Source organism: Callorhinchus milii, unplaced genomic scaffold (assembly GCF_018977255.1).
Source record: "Callorhinchus milii isolate IMCB2004 unplaced genomic scaffold, IMCB_Cmil_1.0 Scaffold2, whole genome shotgun sequence".
Lineage (NCBI taxonomy): Eukaryota > Metazoa > Chordata > Chondrichthyes > Chimaeriformes > Callorhinchidae > Callorhinchus > Callorhinchus milii.
The window spans coordinates 81,374,173-81,399,292 of NW_024704743.1; the positions used below are offsets into that span (position 1 = coordinate 81,374,173).

General features: G+C 41.6%; 1 protein-coding gene across 1 annotated transcript in view; it reads right to left on the reverse strand.

Moving 5' to 3' along the window:
• Positions 1 to 6,494: 6,494 nt before the first annotated feature.
• The window catches only part of mrpl13 (mitochondrial ribosomal protein L13), a 58,873-nt gene continuing 40,247 nt past the window's right edge, over positions 6,495 to 25,120 (reverse strand). Inside the window, exon 7 of the mRNA XM_042332470.1 lies at positions 6,495 to 6,612. Within this exon, the coding sequence (XP_042188404.1) occupies positions 6,588 to 6,612 (25 nt within the window). The 3' untranslated portion in view covers positions 6,495 to 6,587. The remainder of the gene's footprint in view (positions 6,613 to 25,120) is intronic.

Sequence of the window (25,120 nt, forward strand, 5' to 3'; positions counted from 1 at the left end):
CATTCTTCACAAAAGTGAAGAGCAGCTGATGTGAGCACTAGCTCTCAGTGTAGCTTATGGTAAACTTGAAGACCTACCTCATCAAACTTGCCAATGGTCATCTCCCACCTCCCCCTTCTTGGTGTCCATCCCGTCACTGTGTAGTGCTCCAAGAAGCTATCCTGCATGAAGGGTGCAAGTTGTTATCTATGTGTAGGCTTGAAGCCTAACTGGTAAGAGTAATATTTGCCAAGTTTTATTCATAAATTCCAATTGTTGCAGTATGGTGTATGCTTGGAATCTTTCTCCGAAAGAGTTGACACTTGACTTTCTCAGTTCATGTCACTCAGCAATGAATGAATGGTGTTACAGACAAACCAGTATCGGTGTTTTCCAAGTTTAATCTGAAAACTCATTATTCCAATAGTTTTTTCCATTCTAAATTTTTTGTTAGGGTGGCTGACGATGATTATTCATACATGACATTCAATGGTGAAAAGGCTTTAACTCGCACCACTGTAATAATACTGTCATTCTTCACACAAAAGTCCACTGTTTCCAGTACAGCTTTCTTTATCCACAAATGCACATTGAATTTATTGTGAGCAGAAAATCCATTAAAATTATTGTGATAAGTTATTGACCAATGAAATGTTTGTAGTTTATAGCATGAACATGCAAATTATTGGCTACTGTGCACTATTCCTCCACTAATAGGAAATACATTCCATTAATTAAGTAACTGGGTTAGTTAAAACAATATCTTAGTTTTAAATCCATTAAATTTCTACTCTATGGGATCAGAAACAACAGAAAAGGTGCTGACATATTCATACTCGACCATTGTGCCAAACCTGGGAGCAGTGAATCACCGCCTTCCTTGTTTCAATAGTCCAGAATGAAATAGGTTAGCAATTTAAGTGAAGCAAGGTTTAAACACTGGCCCAGCACTGCATTGGAGTGTCATTTTACACAATATAAGTCCCAACGTGGGCTTGAACCCACAACCTTCTGACACAAGAGAGACACCAACTGAGCCAGTCTGACACAATGCAGGTATTGGGAAACTAGGGTTTGGCAGGTGTGAGATATAATTCTCCACTCTGATCAAGAGGAAAGTACACAACAAACTAACAACTTGCACCCTTCACGCAGGATAGCTTCTTGGAGCACTACACAGTGACAGGATGGACATCAAGAAAGGGGAGGTGGGAGATGACCATTGGCAAGTTTGATGAGGTAGGTCTTCAAGTTTACCATAAGCTACACTGAGAGCAAGTGCTCACATCAGCTGCTCTTAACTTTCGTGAAGAATGAGTGATTAGATGTGCAGTTATATATAAAGCGAATGGTAAAGTATTGCAATAAATCTTCAAAATTCGAGTGAAGTTGAAGGGCTTTTCCTGACATTTAACTAATGGCTTGGATTATGATAAAAGTAGCCTTCTTCGGACCATTTAATCAGCCAGTTTGTAGATTACTATTGTTTTCAGATATTGGTGAAATATCTGAAAATATCTTTTCAGCCAAAATGTTAAAGAAACAAAAAAAACTGCATATCTGTATGCTTATGAACTCTTAATCATCAATCTTTGAAACATTAGAGAAGTAAATCTATGAAATTGGTAGTCTTAAATTACAAGCCAATTACTTTCTGAAGTCTTCTAGAGACCTCAGCTCGGTTTTGTTCTTTTTAACATTCTCTTTATGCCTTTTCATGGCATAGCTGTATGCAAATGGGCTGCAATGTTTGCTTTCAAGGAATATACTCTACACTTCATAGAAACTTTGGGTCTTCCTCAAAGCTATGTTAAATGCAAGGGTTATTTATTATTATGAAACAGGCTGTTTTGGAAAGGACAAGCAAAGCTGAACCCCTCTATAGCAGCATTCCAAAAACATGAAATACAGGGACTCAGTGCACTTTGTCAATTAATGTAAGCTGTCTTAATATGACTGTTGTGAGGCTACGATTGCAACTCACGGCTTTTCACTGGGAGTTCAGCTGACAACCTCTGAAGGTACCAGTTTCCTGAATAGACGCATGATTGAAATGATTTTCAAAAGAATGTACTGACACTATTTTCCCATAATTGAATTTAAATAATACTTGACCACTTTTGTTAGATGAAGTCTAATTTCAATGACTTGACAATTTATGAACAGCATTGCTAATTTAACATTGCAGATTTAAAGAATACTATTATTGCTTTGGAAAGTTGTCAGGATTTAATCAGTCTACATAATGCTAGCTTGGTAAATTTCCAATAAAGCTTTACATATGCGCTTGGATACAGTCTACCAGATTGGAATAATGTCATGAAAGAGTAATTTGTTTCTACACAGCTAAATCACATAGAACTTGACGAAACAATCACTTACAATTTGGTAATGTACTCCACCTTTGTGAAGTGCAAAATCTGCAATCTGTATTCAAATCCAACCCAGACACACACACAGTTACCTCTCAGATCTGGTAAGGTCAGAAATGAAATGAGTTCTTAATCAACTGCCAATAACTGCATTTGGAAGCAATGTTGAGAGGTAAAACACAAAGATTTTGTATTGGAAGAAGTTCCACTGGTATTGAAAGGACAGCTGTTTTGAGATGTTTAAGGTTTGTGGTATGTTATGACAATGCTTGATGTCCTTGCATTCAAGCAGAACTAATTCATGTCATACTTGACAATTTCTCAACTGTCAACTTTTAAATTTTGCTGTGTAACATTGGAGTATATAGTACATAGTTTCTTTGTGCAAAATGTGCAGGTTGGGTTTTTCCACATATAACACATATAGAGGGAATTACAGGTCATCCCAGTAATGTGATTAATAATAATAAACCCTGCATTTAAATTAGTACCTTTCATGTCAGGAGGACATCCCAAAGCGCTTCATGGTTTTTACTGTAAAGTGTAATGTGTATTTTGTAGAATGCAGCATTCAATTTTCCACTCATCAACATCCACAAACAGCCGTAAAGTGAATGAACAATTTTATCTGGAGGATTGTTAGCCGGATTCCAGGAGAAATTACTTCCTGTTCTCAATAGTTCAAGGGATCTTTAATATCCACGGTAACAGGCAGACTACTTGGGACTTTGATTTAATGTCTCATCCGGAGGATGGCTCCTTTGATAATGTATTGCTATCCTCAGCACTGTGTTGGAATGCCAGCCTAGACCATGAGCTTAAAGTCCCATCATGGGGCTAACAACCAGTGAAAGAAATGACAGGTACTTGTGGAATCCTTTGTAACAGTGTGTGGGGATTGGAGAGATATCTGATTGCACAAAAGGGTAGGTTTTTAGAAAGGTTTTGAAATCAGAAAGAGAGGGAACTGGGCAGAAGGATTAAGGGAGAATTGTAGAAAGCAAAGACAAAGTTGCTTAAAACCTTGCCCAATGTTAGTGGGACAGAGTTGGGAGACGAACAGGTGAGAGTTAGCAGAGTGCCGGGAGTGGATAGGAGAGTAGTAGTGCAGTAGATCACAGATCTATTGGTTATTCTACAATTGTTGAGAACAGTGAATTCTATGATGACTATTGAGTCCAAAACAGATTTCAGACATGAATATTTAACGAAGATATCCTTATGTGGTTAGAACACTCGCCTTGCAAGCGAGAGACCTGGGTTTGATTATGGTCAGGGCGAAACCTTGGGCAAGTTTCCTTACTCCACACGCCTGATAATAATCCCTCATTTGGTCACTTCAATCCATGACTGTTTGTGGGACACTGCTGTGCGCAATTGACTGCCGCGTTTTGCCCACAAATATACAGTCAATTAACTTTACAGTAGATTCTGTGAAGCGCTTTGAGATGTCTAGATGTGAAAAGCGCTATATCAAATGCAAGGATAATAATAATATCCAGAAGTGCAACATGCCCTTCGATGCAATCTACTGTTGGGAGTGGAGTTTCAGCAGGTTGGTGAAACATACTTCTAGTTTACCAGAAGTGCCCCTTGGATTCCTTAAACAATTATCCTGTTTAAAATCACAACTTTTTTTAAGGCTCCATAATCATCTAAATTCACTTCAAGTTTGTATTCCCGAAGCATGTAAGAGCTCCATATTTTGTTTTGGTTGGCCGGGTGTCTGACACGTGCGGAAACCCATCACCATGCTTAACAGTATCCAAACCAAGCTGAGATTTCCATGCATCCCACCTACACATGGAAATCCCATAAGCAGATTGTATGGAATGGAATGCGCACTCTCTCCCTGGAGGGACCCATCCTGCTTACCTAATTCCAGAAAGTATTAGATGCAGGTTGGTAAGAGCCAAGGCTTGGGGACCCCAGAGTGTGCGTTGGGGCACTGCTGGAGTCTAACCAGCTAAAACTTTCCTGGCAAGCTTTCCTGCTGTTTGTCCAGCTAGGATCACCGTACCCGTTAGGGCTTTGGCTTGCGGGGTTAACATGAGCTGAGTTGGATGACCCTTGCCCGTGTGACTAATCTCCCCTTCCAGCTCCTGCCAATGAGCACAGGCTGGCTGTGCTGTCACCAGCTGTGCTCTAGAATACTGTAGTCCAGCCTGACTCAGGAACCAGATTACCGATTGATACTAACCTTAATCTGAAAGTCATGCAAAGAGATAAATCACAAACTTAGACCATTCAAGGGCCATATAAAAGTTATTGGATGTCATGCGAGAATGTGACTTAATTTATAGAGATTCACAATGTTAACAAGCACTGAACCATTAAACATGTCCAGGAGCCTGTAGTTATGCAGAATGTGAAGAATTGGCTTGTAGAAGTTAGTTGGTTGACCACCTAATAATAATAATAATCCTTGCATTTGATATAGCGCCTTTCACGTCGGGAGGACGTCCCAAAGCGCTTCACTGAACACACTGTAAAGTGAATTGACTGTATATTTGTGGGTGAACGCGGCAGCCAATTGCGGCAGCAATGTCCCACAAACAGTTGTAGATTGAAAATGACCAATTTATTATTGTTTTTTGTTTTGGAGGGATTATTATTAGGCGTGTGGAGTAAGGAAACTTGCCCAAGGTTTCGTCCTGCCTGGAAATGAACTCAGGTCTCTCGTTTGCAAAGCAAATGCTCTAACCACTGAGCTACAGGAGTTGATATTCAAAGGCAAACTGATTTGTTTGCATCAATTCATATATTCTGGGAATCTAATGCATTTTGTTTGCTGTAAAAAGTAATAATTAGTATCACTGATCAGATTTTATATTCAAACATGAATGCATGAGTAAACTGAATACAAAATATCATCTGTTTTGTCTCTGTAGCTTATCATGCACACACACATATGATTTCCTGTACTAAATTATGCCCATATGCTACTGAACCAGAGATCCCTATAAATTTTTCACACTTGATGGATACATCCTGTAAAAATATAATAGCCTGAATAAATAAGAATTTCATAGCCCACAGTGAACAAGTCTGCCAAATCAGGTATATAAATACTCAGTTTGGTTACTTTTGCTACAAAATTAATATGATTTTAATAATAAAATTCTTCATACATATTGCAAAGAACTGATACTATTCATAGATTCGTGGAAAGTACAGTGCAGAAACAGGCCATTTGGCCCATTCAGCGCGGTCAGTGTTTACAGTCCACACAATTTCCCATCCTAGATCTAATCCCTAGTCCCATATCCCAGCTTTTCCCCATATCCCTCAACTTTAGTGTCCAGTCTTTTTTTTGAATGTGCACATGGTTGCCCCCCCAACAACTGATTATGGTTTGTTTTCCATATAGGTTTTCTTTTTAAAAAACTGATGAAAATCCCCCCTCTGAAGCTCCTTTTGCAGCAATGGAAATAACCTTCAAATGCATAATTATGCAACATGATTACTTCTAAAGGTGTCAACAAATAACAATTCAAAATAGAAACAGAATCGAGAAGAATGACTTAAGATTCTTTTAAAACGATGGCATAAGTTCATCTTTTTAAAATGTTGGCATAATTTGACAGTTCTTTCAAAGTCTACATAATTTGGTCAGTGAGTGGGAAGGTCGATTTTGATGATTTCTATCTCATAAGGACACAGTTTAAATTTACTACAGGTTCCGGAGTTAGGCTAAACACCAGGACGTATTGGGCCTCTACGCCCCAAACCTCTGGAACTCCTTGCCACAATCCCTCCGCCTTGCCCAAACTTTATCCATCTTCAGATCACACTTGAAAGCCTACCCTCGACCATGCCTACAATCTCCTCCCTTTCTCCCTACCTCAGTGTCAAACTACATCAATGCCCAGCGCTCCAAGATGTTACTCCACTTGAAGGGCACTATATAAATGCAAGTTGTTGTTATTGTAATATATTTTTTCAGTATCGCAATGATTGAGCTGAAAATTTATAGAACCAGTTAGCTCAGAAACACTAGTGTTTCATAATTATTTCATGTCCGAAGTCTAAATTGAAAATAGTTTCCACAGAACCTCAATGTTTCAACAACTTCTGATCTTGATTTGGCAGTAACTATTTGTTAAATGCTTCCAATTGATTAAAATTGACATCAATAATTGGTAATAGGAAGAAAGGACTTTTATTTCTGACACGCCATCATTGTGAAATATAAATAATGTTCAGATTCAGCCTCTCCAAACTTGGAATGTAGTTTTACTTCATTCTGTAATCATCAGGTCTGCAAAGAAAAGAAAAAAATAAGATGGAATGTCAAGCAGTACTGAAAATACATCTGTTTCACATTAATATGATGATGACATTAAATAATGGTTTAACATATTCAAAAAGGACAGTAATTTTGGCACGGTTTCCTCAGTATCAAGTTCTGTTAATATATGTACATTTTAAAGTTACAATTCTTAAATTAGAAAAAGCTGATTTTATATACACGTTGTTACACACTTTTTCTCCAGCAAAGACCAGCTTCCAGTTAATGGGTTCAAATTGTCCCACATCCACTTGGCCCATCCAGGTCCATTTCACTAAGTGACTGGAATGTGAAGGATTCTCCCTCCTTGAAATTACAATTTTCTTCATTCAGAAGCTGAATTTCAAAGGTTTTATTTTCTGCTCAGACAGGTATGCATGAGATTCTGACTGAAGGCATCAGTGATCAATATGTGACCTTAATGAACCTCCATCAAACCACTCACTAGATGATTCATTCCAGAGAACAGTGTCCTGACATTTGTCGCGGTGACCGCTACTATATAAATTACTGCACAATAATCCTCAGACTCAGTGACTATGAAGATGAACTTTGCCATTTGTCTGGAATGTATCTTAATATATCCCAGTGCAAACAAATATGGACAATGTGCTTGACTTTGTGGAGGAAGGAGATCTAATGTGTGGGTATAGATACAGGGCCACTTAGCTTCAGTACTGCAGCATCTACAAGTTGCAACTGTGGAGCAAATTACATCTTATTAGTAAATGAGAACATCTTATGAGTACATCTTATTTTTAAATGTAACTAAAAATAAAAGTAAATAGAAACAAAGGAACATTACATTGGTACCTGCACAATAAATAATTTGAATATAAAACTTTAGGCACTTTGGAAATCAAATTCTAGTTTTGCAGCAAATGCATGAAAAATTTCAAACGTGAAACTATTTACCTTGGTCTATACGCTATACCTTCTCTAATAAACTACAATCTGTGTGCAGTAAATACAGTATGTGAGCATTACTTATTGTCACATCAATCAGCAACAATAACAATTTGAGTGTTAGGTAACACAGTTTATAATAGATATTAAAAAAGAGTTTAATGGAAAATGCTATAGTGAATTGGACAGCATTATAATGGCACAATATTAATCAATTCAGGTTTTAAATACCAGAGTTTTTAAAAGTACCTATTCAAGAATCATTTCTGTTTCTATTTGGATTCCAAATATTGGGATTTCTCACATAGTTTCCAGTGAGCTCATTTAAATTTTACCTAGAACTTGTCATTTTACGTATTTAGTAGAGAAAGATCCCACCACTGCATTTAGCTTCATTTCTTCAGGTCTCAACTCAACCTTTTTTTTGTACAGCTCACCAATAGTTTGCGTTATTGGAAATATAGATCCACCTGCCAACATTTGGCATTCTATTGAAGTTAGAGCAGATTTAGACAATCAATGATAGAAATCCAGGTAGATGTGTGCTCTGTTCATAAAAACACTCAAAGGAGAAGGGCATTTTCAATGTAAAGTACTCTCAAATACAGTTATGTTAAAGAAAAATGATATCCACAATATGTTTTGTTTAAAAAAAGTAAGAATCTGTCTATTTTCTCCCCATCAGTCAAAAAGCACACAAGACCATGGTTCTTCTGTGGTCTTGGGGATGAGTAACATTCTCCCAGGCCTTCGTAAATGGCATTCTTCCGCTAGATTTAAGTAGGTGTGCAACAATAGCCTGTGATAATTCTTCCTAGTCTCTACTGCGTATTACCCACATCAATGAAGCAAAGATAGAAAGAACATACATTATTAATATTACTTATCACACTGAGACATCTCAAAGCATTACTTACTGTATTGTCAAGTGCAGTGATTACGTATTTGTAGGGAAACATTAAAGCAAAGAAAGAAGAAAGAATTTGCATTTTTATAATGTCTTATCACATCGACACATCTCAAAGTAATACTTACAGTACTGTCAAGGGCAAACACAATAACCATTTGTGGGCATCGACAACATGGCCAAGATTACATTGCTGTCAGCAAATTGGATGCTGCATTTGCCTAAAAAAATGTGGTGGAGCCTGACTCTGAGCTGGTGGGGGAGGTGGCTGTAAGCACGGTCGAAGAGGAAAGTTTTCAGGCGGGAATTGAAAAGGGGGAGAGGGGCAAGGTGGAGGGATTGAGGGAGAGTGTTCCAGAGTTTGGGGGCGTAGTGGTTGAAAGTGCGACCTCCAATGGTAGGGCAGCGGGTGCGAAGGACGAGCAAGAGGTCGGTGCCAGTTGAGTGGAGGCGCCAGGTGGTGGAATGTAATTGGTGGAATTACATTCCTCAAAATTCATATAAACATAAATATCACAGCACAGAAAAAGGCTATTTGGCTCAATGTGCCTGTGCCAGCTATCTGAGCTTGGAAAGATAGGGAAGTATTGGGAGTGAATAATAATAATAATAATAATCCTTGCATTTGATATAGCGCTTTTCACGTCAGGAGGACTCCCAAAGCGCTTCACAGAATATACTGTAAAGTGAATTGACTGTATATTTGTGGGCGAACGCAGCAGCCAATTGCGCACAGCAATGTCCCACAAACAGTTGTAGATTGAAAATGACCAATTTATTATTGTCGTTGGTTTTTGGAGGGATTATTATTGGACGTGTGGAGTAAGGAAACTTGCCCAAGGTTTCGCCCTGCCTGGAATTGAACTCAGGTCTCTCGCTTGCAAAGCGAGTGCTCTAACCACTGAGCTACAGGACTCCACGAATGGATTTGAACATGAGTGTGAGGATCTTGAAGTTGATCCGTTTGTTGATGGGGAGCCAGAGTCTGGCCAGAACTGGTGAGATGTGGGTATGGAGTTTGGTCCGGGTCAGTATGCAGGTGGCAGATTTCTGAATGACCTGGATCTTTGAATAGTGGAGCAGGGGAGACCGGTGGAGAGTCAGTTTGAGTAATCCAGGCGGGAGGTGACAAACGCATGTACGAGGATTTCGGCTGCATTTGGGGTAAGGTACGGTCAGAGGCGGGCAATGTGGTGGAGGTGGAAGGCGGCGGTCCTGGTCAGGGACTGGATTTGTGGGAGGAAGGACAGCTGGGGGTTGAATCGGATGCCTAGATTGCACACTGGCTCGATGAGTGTGAGGGAGAACCCAGGGAGGTTGAGGAGGTCAGATCTGCAGGAGTGAAGACATTGATGGGAGCCAAGGAGTACTGTCTTGTCCGTGTTTAGCTGCAGAAAGTTTGCATTCATCCAGGCTCTGATGTCTGCCAGACAAACTGATAGAGCATTGGTGGACCTGGAGTTGGTACTGGAGGAGGCAAAGTAGATTTGTGTGTCATCCGCATACATGTGGAAGTTTACCACGTGTCTGCAGATGACATCACCAAGAGGGAGCATGTAGATGAGGAAAAGAAGAGGGGCAAGGATGGAGCTCTGAGGTACCCAGCAGGTGACCGAGCAGGAGGAGAAACCACTTGCTGAGATGAAATGGAGGCGGTTGGTTAAGTAGGACTTGAACCATGCGAGTGCGGTCCTACTAAGGTTGATAAGGGAGGAGAGGCAGTGGATTCCCAAAGGAATTTTGTTCCTTCAAGAAAGACTGAAGGAACAAAATTTCACATTATTGAGATATAAAAAAGTTTTAAAAAGATCAAATCTATGATGCGCATGACAAGAGAAAAGAGTTGCATGTTAGGAATATGAAGGATTTCATTTAATTTCACACTGCGCTGTTGGAATTAAATTATTCAACCAAAATCTGCTGTTAAATTCAATAGGAGATAATCTGCCGTAGAAACAAGATTTTTGAAAGAAAATAAAATTGTACTGAGGCCATAAGTAATGAAAACAGATTACATTAAGATTGTTCTGATAGTAATTGATTTTTCAAATGTCATTGCTATTGTGAACGGATGTTTCAAAAGTGCTAAATAAAAGGAACTACCAGCGAGCAGCAGAGACGAGGATATTTAGTCTTCAGGTTTGCAATTTATTATTTTATGTAGAAAGATCATTTATAGTAAGGAATTAATTTGTTTCAAATAAAACTGTATTATGGATGAACTATCTATATCTAAACATTTATATACCAATTGCTCGCATTTTATTGAAACAAAAGGAGCACAGAATATGTAATCAAAACACTGAGACTTCTTTAGGAAACTTCTCTTTATTAAATCTTGCTAACACACACTCGGTTATTTTGTGATCGAACTGGAGAAGTCAGTTAAATAGTAGCATTGCCAAAACACAAATTAAAAACAGTTTTTGTTTTGTTTTTCTCTTCTTGTATTCATTAACTGTTGCTGACACTACATTTTTCCTTACTTTCTCCCTTTACCGCACTAGACTCAATTTCTCTCAGAACACGTAACATTTTCCAACCAAAAACTATGTGTCGTCCAACATAGTTCTCTTTACTGCAAAACCACTTGAGAGTTGCGGCTGCATTTTTCCACCAGAAACTGTTGCATAGAACAATCAAAATCTGGCAATAATAAGGCAATAATCTAACTGAAAGTGTTGGAGCGTGACCCAAATGGTTTACAATTGTCTCTGAATGTCGAGTTGAGATTGACGCTCTGAAATCGGTTATTTTACAATATATATATTTTGGAATCCATGATGCTTTAACCAGTATTTAAATTTATTGGATTTTGTGGTGTTTAGCCATATTTGTTACAGCAAACTATTTGTTTATTTCCGGACTATACTTCAAACATTAAATGAAGTTTGCCACCAGCTGCTTAGGGGACAGATTATTTGTGATCTCTTAGGAGTGAAATTCATCAAATACTCTCTCTTTCTCTGATCTAGATTTGAACCCCAGGTTTGAGATCTTGAAATGCAACATCAGTAAATCTTTGGCAGATGTTACTTTAAATACAGCTTTATTTGGATGCTCGTCGGCTGTTTTTCTTTATGTAACACCCTTATCCTATCATAGTGCAGCCTCATTACAGCACCTTTCTATTATGTGTTGGCATTCACACACTCTACATTCAAATCTACTCCTTGCTGTGTCAATGTCATTCTAGGTTTTAACTGTGCATTTTAAAATTACATTCCTCAAAATTCATATAAACATAAATATCACAGCACAGAAACAGGCTATTTGGCTCATTGTGCCTGTGCCAGCTATCTGACAGATCCATTCGTTTAAGTCCCACTTCCCAGTCATTCCCCCATTCTTTTCAATATTTATCAGTCCATCAACTTTTTAAAAATACTTGAACATTTTATAATTTGTTTAAATAGCAAACAAGCATTTAATATGCGTTTAAAAGTTAGTGTCTTAAGGGTGAAGATTTTCAATGGGATTTATTAGAAAGTCATTCTGACTTGCAAGAACTCCAACGTAAAACAATCTACATTTCAAATGGAGTTCCTATAGGTTGGAGAGATATTCCTGTAGGTCGGAGTGAAGTACTTCTAGTTACCTTAAGGCCCCAACCCCTCGGATTCTTTATAAAATATTAGATACTAGAGTTACCCTGCATGACCTACAAACCTGAAAGTAAGAGGATTTAATGCTTAAATTTTACTGTCTATCCAACAACAACAACAAAATTACATTTGTATAGCGCCTTTCACGTCGGGAGGATGTCCCAAGGTGGTGGACAGTCAGAGTTTCGGGTCCGAGTTGGGGGTCGGGATTGGAGAGGGTGGATGGCGGGGTGTGGGGGGGGGGGAAGCAGGGTGATCGAAAGCAGTTGAAGAGGAGAGTCTTGGGATGGGTGTTGAAGGAGGTAAGGAAGGGGCCGAGGCAGAGGGAATGCGAGATGGAGTTCCAGAGGGTGGGGGCAGAGTGACAGAAGGCCCACCCACCAATAGTGGGGCAAGCAAGGCAAGAAACATGAAGCAGGCTGGGGCCCGCTGAGTGGAGATAGCGAGCAGGATGGTAGGGGGTTAGGAGGTCACAGAGGTCGGGGGGAGCAACAACAACTTGGATTTATATAGCGCACTCCACGCCGGACGGCATCTCAGAGCACTTCACAGTAACAGATCCAGGGGCTGAGCCAGGGAGAGGAAGGTGACCAAAGGCGCGGTCGAAAGGAAAGGTCTTCAGCAGCGACCTGAAGTAGGTAGAGAGGAGGCGAGGCGAAGAGAGTGAGGAAGGGAGTTACAGAGCCTCGGGGCATAGTGGCTGAAAGCACGGCCGCCGAGTGTGGAGCGGAGGACTCGGGGGACAAGGAGGAGGCCAAACCCGGAGGAACAAAGGTAATGGACACTGTTTTGAGGAGAGAGAAGGTCAGAGAGGTAGGGGGGGTGCAGAGGAGTGGAGGGATTTGAAAACAAGGGTGAGGATCTTGAAATCGATCCTCTCTGGGATAGGCAGCCAGTGCCGTCTGGCAAGGACGTGGTAATCGGGGAGCGGAGTTTGGTGCGGGTGAGAATGCGGGCGGCAGAGTTTTGAATAATCTGGATTTTATGGATGGTAGTGGACAGGAGACCGATGAGGAGGGCGTTTGAATAGTCCAGCCGAGAGGTGACAAAGGCATGGACCAGGGTTTCAGCGGCTTTTGGAGTGAGGTATTAGCGGAGACGGGTGATGCATCGGAGGTGGAAGAAAGCGGTGCTGGTGAGGGACCGGATGTGGGGGAGGAAGGATAATTGGAGGTCGAACCTGACACTTATGTTGCATACGGGTTCGGAGAGTTTTAGCGGGAGGTTGGGTAGGTGGAGGAGGTGAGAACCGTGAGATTTCAGACGTTGACGAGAGCCAAAGAGTATGGCTTCCGTCTTGTCAACGTTCAGCTGAAGGAAATCTGCGCTCATCCAGCCCCTGAGGTCTGACAGGCAGGCTGACAGAACATCAGGGGACTGGGGGGTCGCAAAGAGAGATGGAAAAATAGAGTTGGGTGTGAGTCTGCGGATGACATCCCCAAGAGGGAGCATGTAGATCAGAAAGAGGAGGGGACCAAGGATGGATCCTTGGGGTACCCCGCAGGTAACCGGGTGAGAGTGGGAGGAGAAGCCGTTGTGCAGATGTACTGCTGGCGGTTTGTGAGATAGGACTCGAACCAGGCGAGTGCGGTCCCACTGAGATGGATGACGGAGGAAAGGCAGTGGAGGAGGATGGCGTGATCGACTGTGTAGAACGCGGCGGAGAGGTCCAGGAGGACAAGGAGGCAGAGAGAGCCCTGGTCACAGATAGAGAGGATGTCGTTTGTGACTTTCACAAGCGCAATCTCTGTACTGTGGGTGGAAACCGGACTGAAGGGGTTCAAAGAGGGAGTGGAAGGAGAGGTGTGCGTGAAGTTGATTGGCAACAACACGTTCTAGAACTTTTGAGAGGAAGGGCAGGTCAGAAATAGGGCAGTAATGGCTGGGGTTTGAGGGATCTAGGGAGGGTTTTTTGAGGAGGGGGGTGATGACAGCAGTTTTGAGGGGGGCAGGGACTGATCCGGAGGAGAGGGACTGGTTGATGGCGTCAGCCAATAATGGGCAGAGGAGGGGGAGCTGTGTGAACAGTAAGTTGGTGGAGAGGGGGTCGAGGCAGCAGGTGCTGGGTTTCATGGAGGTGATGGTAGGTTAGAGGGAGGAGGGATAGATGGGGAGGAAGGAATGTAGGTTGGGGGTGGTGGTAGGAGCAGATGATGGGGAGGGTGAGGAGAACAGAGAGGGCATGGTGGTGGGTGACAAGAAGCAGGTGGATGAGGCTGCTTGGTGGATGTTGTGAATTTTAGATGAAAAGAAGTCCATGACCTCCTCGCACTTGGCATTTGATATGAAGATTGAGGGGGCCTGAAGCAGCCAGAGGAGTAGGGGGTAAGACCAAGGGAGGCTTTGGAAATGAAGGCCACCCCGCTGCCACGTTGGTTTGGACAGGGGGTGTGGTGGAAGTTGTGGCCTGGAGGGGAGTCTTCCACTAGGGGGACAGGGTCATTGGGGGAGAGCCAGATTTCGGTGAGCCCAAGAATGTCAAGGTGCTCGTCCAGGATGAGGCCGTGGATGGTGAGGGCTTTGTTTGAGAGGGAACGGACGTTTTGGAGGGAAATGTGGGTGGGTTTGCTGGAGGGAGGGGAGTGAGGAGAGGGAGGAGAAAGTGATGCGGAGAGGATTTTGGGTTGTATAGGAGAGATGGTTGTGGAGAGTGGTGTGAGTGGAGAGTTGGAGAGGGTACGTATGAGGGAGAGGGAAGTTGGGTTTGCCTTAAGGAGGCGGTTTGAGCGGAGGGAGTAAGTGATGGAAACCCGTGGGGTTGCTGCTCTGGAACAGCCAGTGCCGGGAGCCACGATGGGCCCGGCGGAGGATGCCCAGGCTGGAGCAGAGGGAAGTGGTGATGCGGTCGAGGAGAGAAAGAAGGCGGAAAGGGAGGTGGTAGAGAAGGATAGAGGGGGAGTAGCGGATAGAGGGGGGTGGGAGGAGAGACATTTAGAGTGGAGGGGGAGGCTCGGGTCGGGGCGGCAGCCAAAATGTGCAAGCAGAGACCGGGAGCGAGCGATCAGTGGGATGGTATCAGCTCCACAGGCTCGGTCTCCCAGGTCATGGCAGTGGCAGCAGCTGCCAGGCCATTGTTGTTGTTGCTTTTTTTTTTAACTGACGTCACGTCGACGTCACTTTGTGAATTGAACAAGACCATGGAGGGCTTTGAAGGTGAGGATCAGGATCTTGAACTGTATCCTCTGTGTGATGGGAAGTCAGTGGAGTCAGGCGAGGGTGGGGGTGATAGGGTCACGGAACCTAGTGTGGGAGAGGACACGGGTGCAGAGCTCTGGATGATCTGCAGCCTGTGGAGGGAGGAGTTGGGGAAGCCGACAAGCAGTGAGTTTGCATAGTCAAGCCTTGATGTAATGAAAGCATGTATAAGGGTTTTGACGGTCTGTGGTATGAGACAGTGGCAGAACTAGGCGACATTGCGGAAGTGGGGGAAGGCAGAACTGTGAGGTAGAAAGGATAGTTGAAGGTCAAACAAGACCCAAGATTCTGGACTGGCTTAGTAAGGAAGACAAATCATGTGGCAGACTTTGTTCACAATGTGGTGGCCACTGAAATACATTTTATAGTAAGTGTAGCTGGGACGTTTCATCCCTGAGAAATAAAGACATCTGTGTGCGCGGATGTATATATTATATAACATATAATAAAGATGTAACGCAATTTGTGCAAGCTTTTCTTAGTCTACCTAAAGGTAGCAGAATCTTATAGTAGACCGTATGTCCAGGTGTTTTATGCCTCTTCACATTATATTTGTAAAAGCTGGCAGCAAAGAAGGTAGAGAAAGACTTTATATGAGAATTGACAGATACAGAGGCAGTAAGAAACTCATAGTTAATGGATATGACATGGCTACATTCCTTTAAAGCGATTTTGTCAGGTGAATGATTAACTTTGGCACTCTCACCTGCTGAAATGTCTTTAATCCAAAATGCCTCAAGAGTTCTCAGGTGCAGGACCTTCATAGGACCTTTAGCCCACACAGTCAATATAGTGTAAAGTACTATGCATGTAAATCATCATGAAAATCACACATTTTCTCATCATTTAGTACTACAATTGAACTGTATATATCAAAATATTAAAGAGTAATCCAAAAAAGCAAATACAACATGACCACTATGATTTGGAATCATTTTCATTTCAATTCACTGTCAATGGGACAAACTAATTGTAAAAGGGCAGGAAAATATATTAAATATACATTCAGAGTTGGGTCATGTCTGAGGCTAGCTTCTTTTTATGTAAAGTTGGAACATTTCTGCAACCCAAATTTATAAAAAAAATTAAATATTAAGATATTCAACTTGCTAAAAACCTAATTCTGCAATTAAGCTTTTTTCAAAATCATAAAACTTATAAGCTACTTCTCCAAATGTTCAATTTTATATATTTTTTGAGATATGATGCATCAATGTGTGCAATTGATTAAGGTTACAGATTAAATCTTGTTTTATACCGAAATACATATTTCTTTTAAAGGAATGTAGCCATGTCATGTTCATTAACTATGCTGTTAAGGGTTTAACATGCACATTGATAAACCTGGCCATCTCCCTGTCACTAATAAATTCATTTATTTGCATTCATGTACATGTCAGCTTCCTGTGGCTAATGTTACTATAAATGAGCATCAAACAGATTAAGTTGGCAGGCACTTGAATTATCTGATAATAAGAAAAAATGGGTTGCTTCATTTGCTCAAGCATTGATAACCATTAATATTAATATTAACGGGTCAGGGCGAAACGTTGCGCAACTTTCCTTACTGTTTACCTAGCAATAAGTAGGAACCCGTTTTTTAGCCGATTGGTGGATCACTTTCCTGGAGTAAGAATCCCTCCAAAAAATAATAAATAAAAATAATAATTTGGTCACTCAACCCACGGCTGTTTGTGGAACGCTGCTGCGAGTAATTGGCTGCCGCATGTAGCCCACAAAACAGTCAATCCACTTTACAGTATGTTCTGTGAAGCGCTTTGAGACATCTCAAAGACGTGATAAGCGCTATATCAAATATAAGGACTATTATTATTTATTATTATGCTAAAGTGTTTTTTCAGTCTTTTATCTAACATTACACATTTTGCAGTAGGATTTGCAATAATGAACCGGTTAACCCCTTGAGCAAATGTCAAAATAGGAAAGTGTCATTTTGTTTTCTGATAATTCTTCGTTTCCAATTGTTTAATGCATGTGGCGTGTTCTTCTTTTAAAAAAAAACCTATACAGGTGAAGATTTAAGTTTATGTACTGAAATCATGCTTGAAATTTAAGTTAGTGTTTGTTCAATAATTCAGTTTCATTTAATGCTTATGTAGAATTTTATAATGCAACAACAATTTTCATTTATATACAATCGAATTTACACTTATGGCGACTTTCACATCAGGAGATATCTCAAGTGCTATACAAAGCTAACTAAGCACCCAAGGTGAGGGAGGGGGGAACACCACACAATGGGGGGGGAGGGTGATGATAATGATGAAAAGCATTGTTGAAGAGATAGGTCTTAAGACGGGCTTTAAATGTGAGGAAAGCCCGGGAGTGGGGGTGGGGGTGGGCAGCGACACTCAGATAGAGAGAAGCAACAGAATCACTGAAAGCTCACTCACTGGTGGTGGGTGAATGGACAGGAACACGATACTAAAGAAAATTAAGGACATACAATATTTAATATGCATTACTTAAAAAAAGACAATAACAGGATTTTATATAGTATCGTACATTTGCTAATAAATAAGGCACAGACTGCTGGATTCATAGTGCTGCTAGATTCATAGTGCTGCTAGATTCATAGTGCTGCTAGCATTGCAACACTAATAGGTATTGGGAGGTAGTGGAATAGATCAGACTCTATAATGTGAGATTTGTTAGCCAACTGTTAGTTAAGTCAAGCCTTGACCTTCAGGGAGGAACTAGTCTATCATGGTGTTGACCTGTTCATGCCAGGTATTGAGTTCATGCTTGGAGAAGGTTTCCAGTTAAAATATGTGCCCAATTTCAGATTAATTCTCTTGTTTTGTTTTTAAACTAAAAAATGCAATTGTGCTCCAATTTTCTCCTCTGAAGGAGTTGATTCATGCTGGGTATAGTTTCATGGGAAGCCAGAGGAGTTTTGTGTTACTTTGCTCAAGTGGCCAAACATGCACTGTTTGCTATGTAACCAATCCAATTATTGAATTTATTAAGTATAATACAATTACTTTACATAACAGAGAGCATTAATTTGCTTCTGAAAGGAATGAGTTAGATTTCCAGAAATGGAGTAAAAGATGCACTATAACAAAGATTTTGTTTACACTCTTGGTACAACTGCCCAGCTTTGAAAAGAAAATACAAATAACTCATTATGACTTCTACAGGTTGGCTTCAACTCCAAACACTGTTACTGACAATAATAAACAATAATTATTTGTTTCATTTAGGAAATGTTTCACCTTTCACAGCACTGTTTTGGGTGAAGCCATGTACTAATGCAGCCATGACCCAAACCACTAGACTTAATGGCAACAATGAATGCTCCACTAAGTCTTAAACAGAAGCAATTCAAACAGTTGAAGCCAGAGTCCCCTGTTACAACCCACAATGTTCAGTTTTTCTATGTGAACTTGCAGTGAGAAGTGCTCATTGATATCATTGTTTGGGCTAACAGGCCAGGTTACTGTCAGTTTGGATGAGGACAATACAGTTAGTGAAGTTTTATTGGCAGAGGTATTGAGCCTCTCACTTAAGTCAGGTTTTAAGCCTGCAACCAATCTCACCAGTCCTTCAAGATTTATTGCACTTTTTAGATTTAGACCAGTCAGGTTTTAAGCCTGCAACCAATCTCAGTTTAAAGTCAAGGTTGAAGGATGCCAGATTGAAAGAGGAAAATAAATTCTTAATTTAAGTAAACCAAATGCAGATTTTCTCAATGCTACTGCTCACCTTTCGTCGTTCTTTGATTGAAAGTAATATTCTATTTAAGACTGATTTGGCCCACTCAAGAATGAGTCGTCTCTTGGAAAGAGGTTAAACTTATCTGTCCATTGCATTCTCTTTCAAAGTTTGGAACTGAAGACTCTGCCTTAACAATATTAAGGAACTCTGGTGCTGCTGGCAGAATCACTGGTTCTGCAATTCTTTCATAGTACAACCACACTACAGCACCTTTCGATTATCATAGACTCATACAGCACAGAAGGAGGCCATTCGACCCATTGTGTCTGTGCCGGCTCGTTGAAACGAACTATCCAAATGAATCCCTCTCTCCCATAGCCCTGCAAACTTGTACTTCCCAAATAATTATCTATTTCTCTCTTAAAAGCTGTTATCGAATCGGCTTCCACCACCCTTTCAGGTAATGCATTCCAGCATTATGTGGTGACATTCATACACTCTACATTTAAATCCACTCTTTACTGTAGATGTTACTTTAGTCTAAGTCCGAGTTTGTCAACATGCATTCGTAAATCCAGCACCCTGAATGGCTTGCAGAGAGGTAAGAAGCGGTTGCTTCAGCTCCTCACCTTCCAACTCAAGTAACAATCGCTCATTGGAAAGAGATGTGTGTCTGAGCTGTGGACAGGATTTTTTTTTCTTTGGTCAGCCGGATGTCTGACACATGCAGAAACCCATCACCATGCTTAAGAGTATCCAAACCAAGCTGAGATTTCCATGCATCCCACCTACACATGGAAATCCCATAGATAGATTGTTTGAAGGGAATGCGCACTCCCTCCTGGAGGGACCCATCCTGTTTACCTAATTCCAGAAAGTATTAGGCACAGGCTGGCAAGAGTCCATGAAATCTTTAATATCCACGGTAACAGGCAGACTATTCGGGACTTTAATTTAATGTCTCATCCGGAGGATGGCTCCTTCAATAATGTATTACTATCCTCAGCACTGTGTTGGAATGCCAGCCTAGACCATGAGCTCAAAGTCCCATCATGGGGCTAACAACCAGTGAAAGAAATGACAGGTATTTTGTGGAATCCTTTGTAACAGTGTGTGGGGATTGGAGAGAGATATCTGAATGCACAAAAAGGTAGGTTTTTAGAAAGATTTTGAAATCAGAAAGAGAGGGAACTGGGCAGAAGGATTAAGGGAGAATTGTAGAAAGCAAAGACAAAGTTGCTTAAAACCTTGCCCAATGTTAGTGGGACAGAGTTGAGAGACGAACAGGTGAGAGTTAGCAGAGTGCCGGGAGTGGGTAGGAGAGTAGTAGTGCAGAAGATCGCAGATCTACTGGTTATTCTACAACTGTTGAGAAAAGTGAATTCTATGATGACTATTGAGTCAAAAACAGATCTCAAACATGAACGTTTAATGTGGATATCCAGAAGGGCATCATGCTCTTCGATGCAATCTACTGTTGGGAGTGGAGTTTCAGCAGGTTGGTGAAACATACTTCTAGTTTACCAGGAGAAGTGCCCCTTGGATTCCTTAAACAATTATCCTGTTTAAAATCACAACTTTTTTTAAGGCTCCATAATCGTCTAAACTCACTTCAGGTTTGTATCCCGAAGCATGTAAGGGCTCCATATTTTGTTTTGGTTGGCCGGGTGTCTGACATGTGCGGAAACCCATCACTATGCTTAACAGTATCCAAACCAAGCTGAGATTTCCATGCATCCCACCTACACATGGAAATCCCATAGACAGATTGTTTGAATGGAATGCGCACTCTCTCCCTGGAGGGACCCATCCTGCTTACCTAATTCCAGAAAGTATTAGGCACAGGTTGGCAAGAGCCAAGACTTGGGGACCCCAGAGTGTGCGTTGGGGTACTGCTTGTGTCTAACCAGCTAAAACCGCATAGAGTGCCACTGTCAAGCACTCTGGGACACTACCCCACATGAAGGGCGCTATATAACTGTAAGTTTTTTTTGTTTTTGTAGTTTGCCATTGGAGTCCTGTAGCTCAGTGGTTAGAACACTTGCCTCGCAAGCGAGAGGATCTGGATTTGATTCCAGGCAGGGCAAAACGTTGGGCAAGTTTCCTTACTCAACATGCCTCTGTTTCCCCAGCAGTAAATAGGAAGCCGGTTGTTAGTCGATTGGTGTTCTGGGGTAATAATTTCTTCAAAAAAATAATAATAAATTGGTCACTCAATCCCTGTTTGTGGGACACTGCTATGCGCAATTGGCTTCCACGTTTCACGCAAAAATATACAATCAATTTACAGTATATTCTGTGAAGTGCTTTGAGACATCTCGAAGACGTGATAAGGTGCTATATCAAATGCAAGGATTATTGTTATTGATATTGCTGATCAGCAAGCTTTCCCGCTGCTTGCTTCCAGCTTGGACTACCCTAACCATTAGGGCTTTGGCTTGCAGGATTAACAGGAGCTAAGTGGGATGACTCTCTGCCCCAGTGACAGGTCTGCCCTTCCAGGTCCTGCTACGAGACAGGCTGACTGTGCTGTCATCAGCACTACGCTGGAATACAGTGGACCGACCTGACTCAGGAACCGGATTACCAAGACCACCACAGACGGATGGCTCGATTCCAACATCTGTTGTCAGCCATGTCACCTTGGAGCCAGTTCAGCTCCAAGGAAGCCCCACTGACGACACGAAGATGGTGGCAATGCTCTCAGACATTTCATGCTGAGCTGTGTTGCCCACCAGGAATATCGCAGAGAGATCCTGGCACCTACCATTCACCTAGCAAGGGCTCAAGGATTACGGCTTGTCGGACGTCAAATGACGACTATCTTCCGGGGGGGGGGGGGGTTGGCAGGTAAGTGGGGTCTCCTTGGAGCTGAAAATGTTTCCAAGGTGACATGTTTGGCAACAAAATGTCAGAACTGAGCCCACCCTCAGTGGTCTCGGTAGTCCAGTTCCTGAGCCATGCCATGCCGATCCGCAGTATTCTAGGGCACTGCTTATGACAGCACATCCAGTTTGGCTCATCAGCAAGACTTTGAAAGACAGACCAGTCACTTGGGGCAGGACTCTTTGCACTCAACTCCCACTAACCCCGCAAGCCAAAGCCCTAACAGGTGTGGTGGTCCTAGCTGGACAAGCAGCAAGAAAGCTTTCCCCTTCAGTGCTATCTACGGCAAGCTATGCACTTTTAGCTGGTTGGACTCCAGCAGTGCCCCATTGCACACTCCGGGGTCCCTAAGCCTTGGCAGTTGCCAATCCAAGCCTAATACTTTCTGGAATTAGGCAACCAGAATGCGTCCCTCCAGGAAGCGGATGTGCGTTCCATTCCAATAAACATTTCTGGGATAGCCTCTTATCACATCATCAAAACATCTCAAGCACTTTACAGGATTTACTGTAGTGTGTAATGATATATTTTGTAGGCAAACTTGACAGCCAATTTTAGTCATATTAATGTCCCACAACAGCCATGATGTGAATGACCATTTTTATTCTGGAGGATTATTGGCCAGGACACTGGGAGTAACTCATTTCTGTTTTTGATTATGCCAAGTGATATTTTATGTCCACCAGAGAAAGCAGACAAAACCTTGAGTCAACCCTCTGTGGGAGTCTTGGTAATCCAATTTCTGAACCAGGTGCATAAACAGTATTCCAAGGCACTACGAATGACACAACAGTATCAAGTTGGCAGGACTTGAAAGGACAGACCAGTCCCTGGGAACAGGGATACTTCCCACTCAGCTCCCATTAACCCTGCAAGCCAAATCTTTAATGGGAGGGTGATTTTTGCTGGTTGAATACAGCAGTAACCCAATGCACACTGTGGTGCCAAGACTTGCCTTTTGTCAACCTGCACTTAATATTCTCTGAAATTAGGTGAGCAGAGTTCATCCCTACAAGAAAAAAGAATATGCACTCTAATCCAGAATCAGGATGGGAGACAGGAAACTGTCTTAGCTGGCATACATGTGTGTAACTTGCCTGCCTCAGCAAAACCAAAATCCGTGGGTTCACTCAATTCCAATGTGCCACAGGCAAGCACATCACATTGCAGCCAGCTGTTCCAAATAGACTCCTCTTATCGCGCATTCGTGAATATTTCATGTGCCGTTATCTTTAGAAGCAAGCACCATGGACTTCCAATATAGTTTGAGCTATTTGTCCAACTTTAAGAAACATATAAATTCCTTACAAATATATGCATGCTGTGGGCACCTGATATTTTTTCAATAAAGCTTCCCCTGAGATTTTATAACCACATTTATGAAAACTCTTGACATAATTTAACACATCTGTATTTTACTTTGTATAAACACATGCATTCCATCTGTATATTTTGAAAATTCTTAAGATGGAATGCACTGGGCTTCACACTTTCAATCAAAGGAAGATTTTCTCTTTGCATAATGGATCACATATTGATTTTTATTAAAAACTCTCCATACAGCCAGTATCCACTATAAATTTTGTTAAAGAAAATATGATAATCTTTTGCCTTATTTTTGTCTCCAGATACCACTGGTTTCAAGCATACCTTCATCTTCAGCATTTGTCTGGTTCTCCCTATGACTACTGTTAATGCTAATTAAATTGGACAACCAGATGTGCGAGGAGGGTGGATTGGGGAAAGGTGTATTAGCCCCATTAGTTTTATCTTTTGTGTGAGTTGGAAAACACTTAATGCACAGTCACTCAACGGAGGGCTAGGAAACCTTATTCCTGGGATGGGAAAAAAATGCCATGAAAAGAGAGCTGATTCTGTACTTATTTCAAAGATGTACTTGACCATTAGATTAGACTGGTATACGTTTCAAAATCTTAATGGCTCACTTGTTTTATTTCAAACTCATCTCAAGTGCTGTAAAGCAGGAAACATAAATCAAGTTTCCCGCTCCACATTGGCTTACTTCTGGGAGAAAACTAACTTTGGTCTTGGCACCCAGTCAAAAGAGTATCATACTTGTGCATAATTTTGGTGTCAGGTTTGATCCACAGCTGTCCTTCCTATCCCACATCTAGTCCCTGGCCACGACCACTTTCCTCCACTTCCGTTACATTGCCCACCTCTGACCATATTTCACACCCAATGCAGGCCAAACCCTGATTCATGCTTTCATCACCTCCCACCTCGATTATTCCAATTAATTCAAAACTATACCTGCACCAAACTACATACCCTCATCCCCCAGCCCTTGCTAGGCTACACAGGCTCCTGTTACTAACGGATCGACCAAGTTCCTTGCACCCATTTATAACTACTTCATGCCCTGGCACCTTCTTACCTTTCTGACCTGCCTACTCCCCATTCCACTACCCTCTGCTTCCACTCTGCTGGCTCTAATCTCCTTGTTCTCTCTGCTCCACTATTGGCAGCCGTGCTTTGAGACACTATGCCCCGAAACGTAATATATGTAAACAGTTTAAAATGTTGGCTGGAACCACCTATTCTGCACCCAAAGCTTTAGATGAAGATTGATAGTTAACTCAATGGGGCCTAACTCGGTCCAAATGAGAAATTCCCCAAGTATAGGCCATGAATAAGCCAGATGTGGGAGGGAGATCGGCTGATCCCCCTCCTACCACTGTATCCCAAAATCAACCTCTGTGAAGCTGGGCAGTTCACTCAACTTCCAGCTGGCAGCTGCTGCCTTCAACTACCAGCCATGGTGTCGTGAGGGCAGGTCAGCAGCACAAAGCCAAACAATTTAATCAGTTACATCCTTAGGAAGTGTCTAAATGTAAAACACTTTAAAAGGTAACACTATGTAATCATAAATTTAGATGTTAAAACTGAACTCCCTAACTCGGCCAACTGTCCTTAGAACAAGATCCAAAATAATTAAGACGGATGTAAAAATATAAGCCTGTTGCAAAATATGGTTTTGAGAAAAATGTTTTTTGAAATGCATAATTTGTTCCAGTTTGATATTATGAAAGACTTGCTTAACTCCAGTAGCTCAAGACATAGCCCCATGAGAGTTGGAATCTTGCCTGTTAATCTCAGCTCGTTTCTGATACTGAACCTAAATTACCTATATTGGGTATGTTTTACTGAATTTGACCTGAATCAATACTCTAGATGAAATGACTCATGATTAGCACAGTGCTACACCTCAGGGAAAGATAAATATGAATTTCTGTCTCCTCTTCCATGAAAACGATACCTTCTGCCAACCAATATG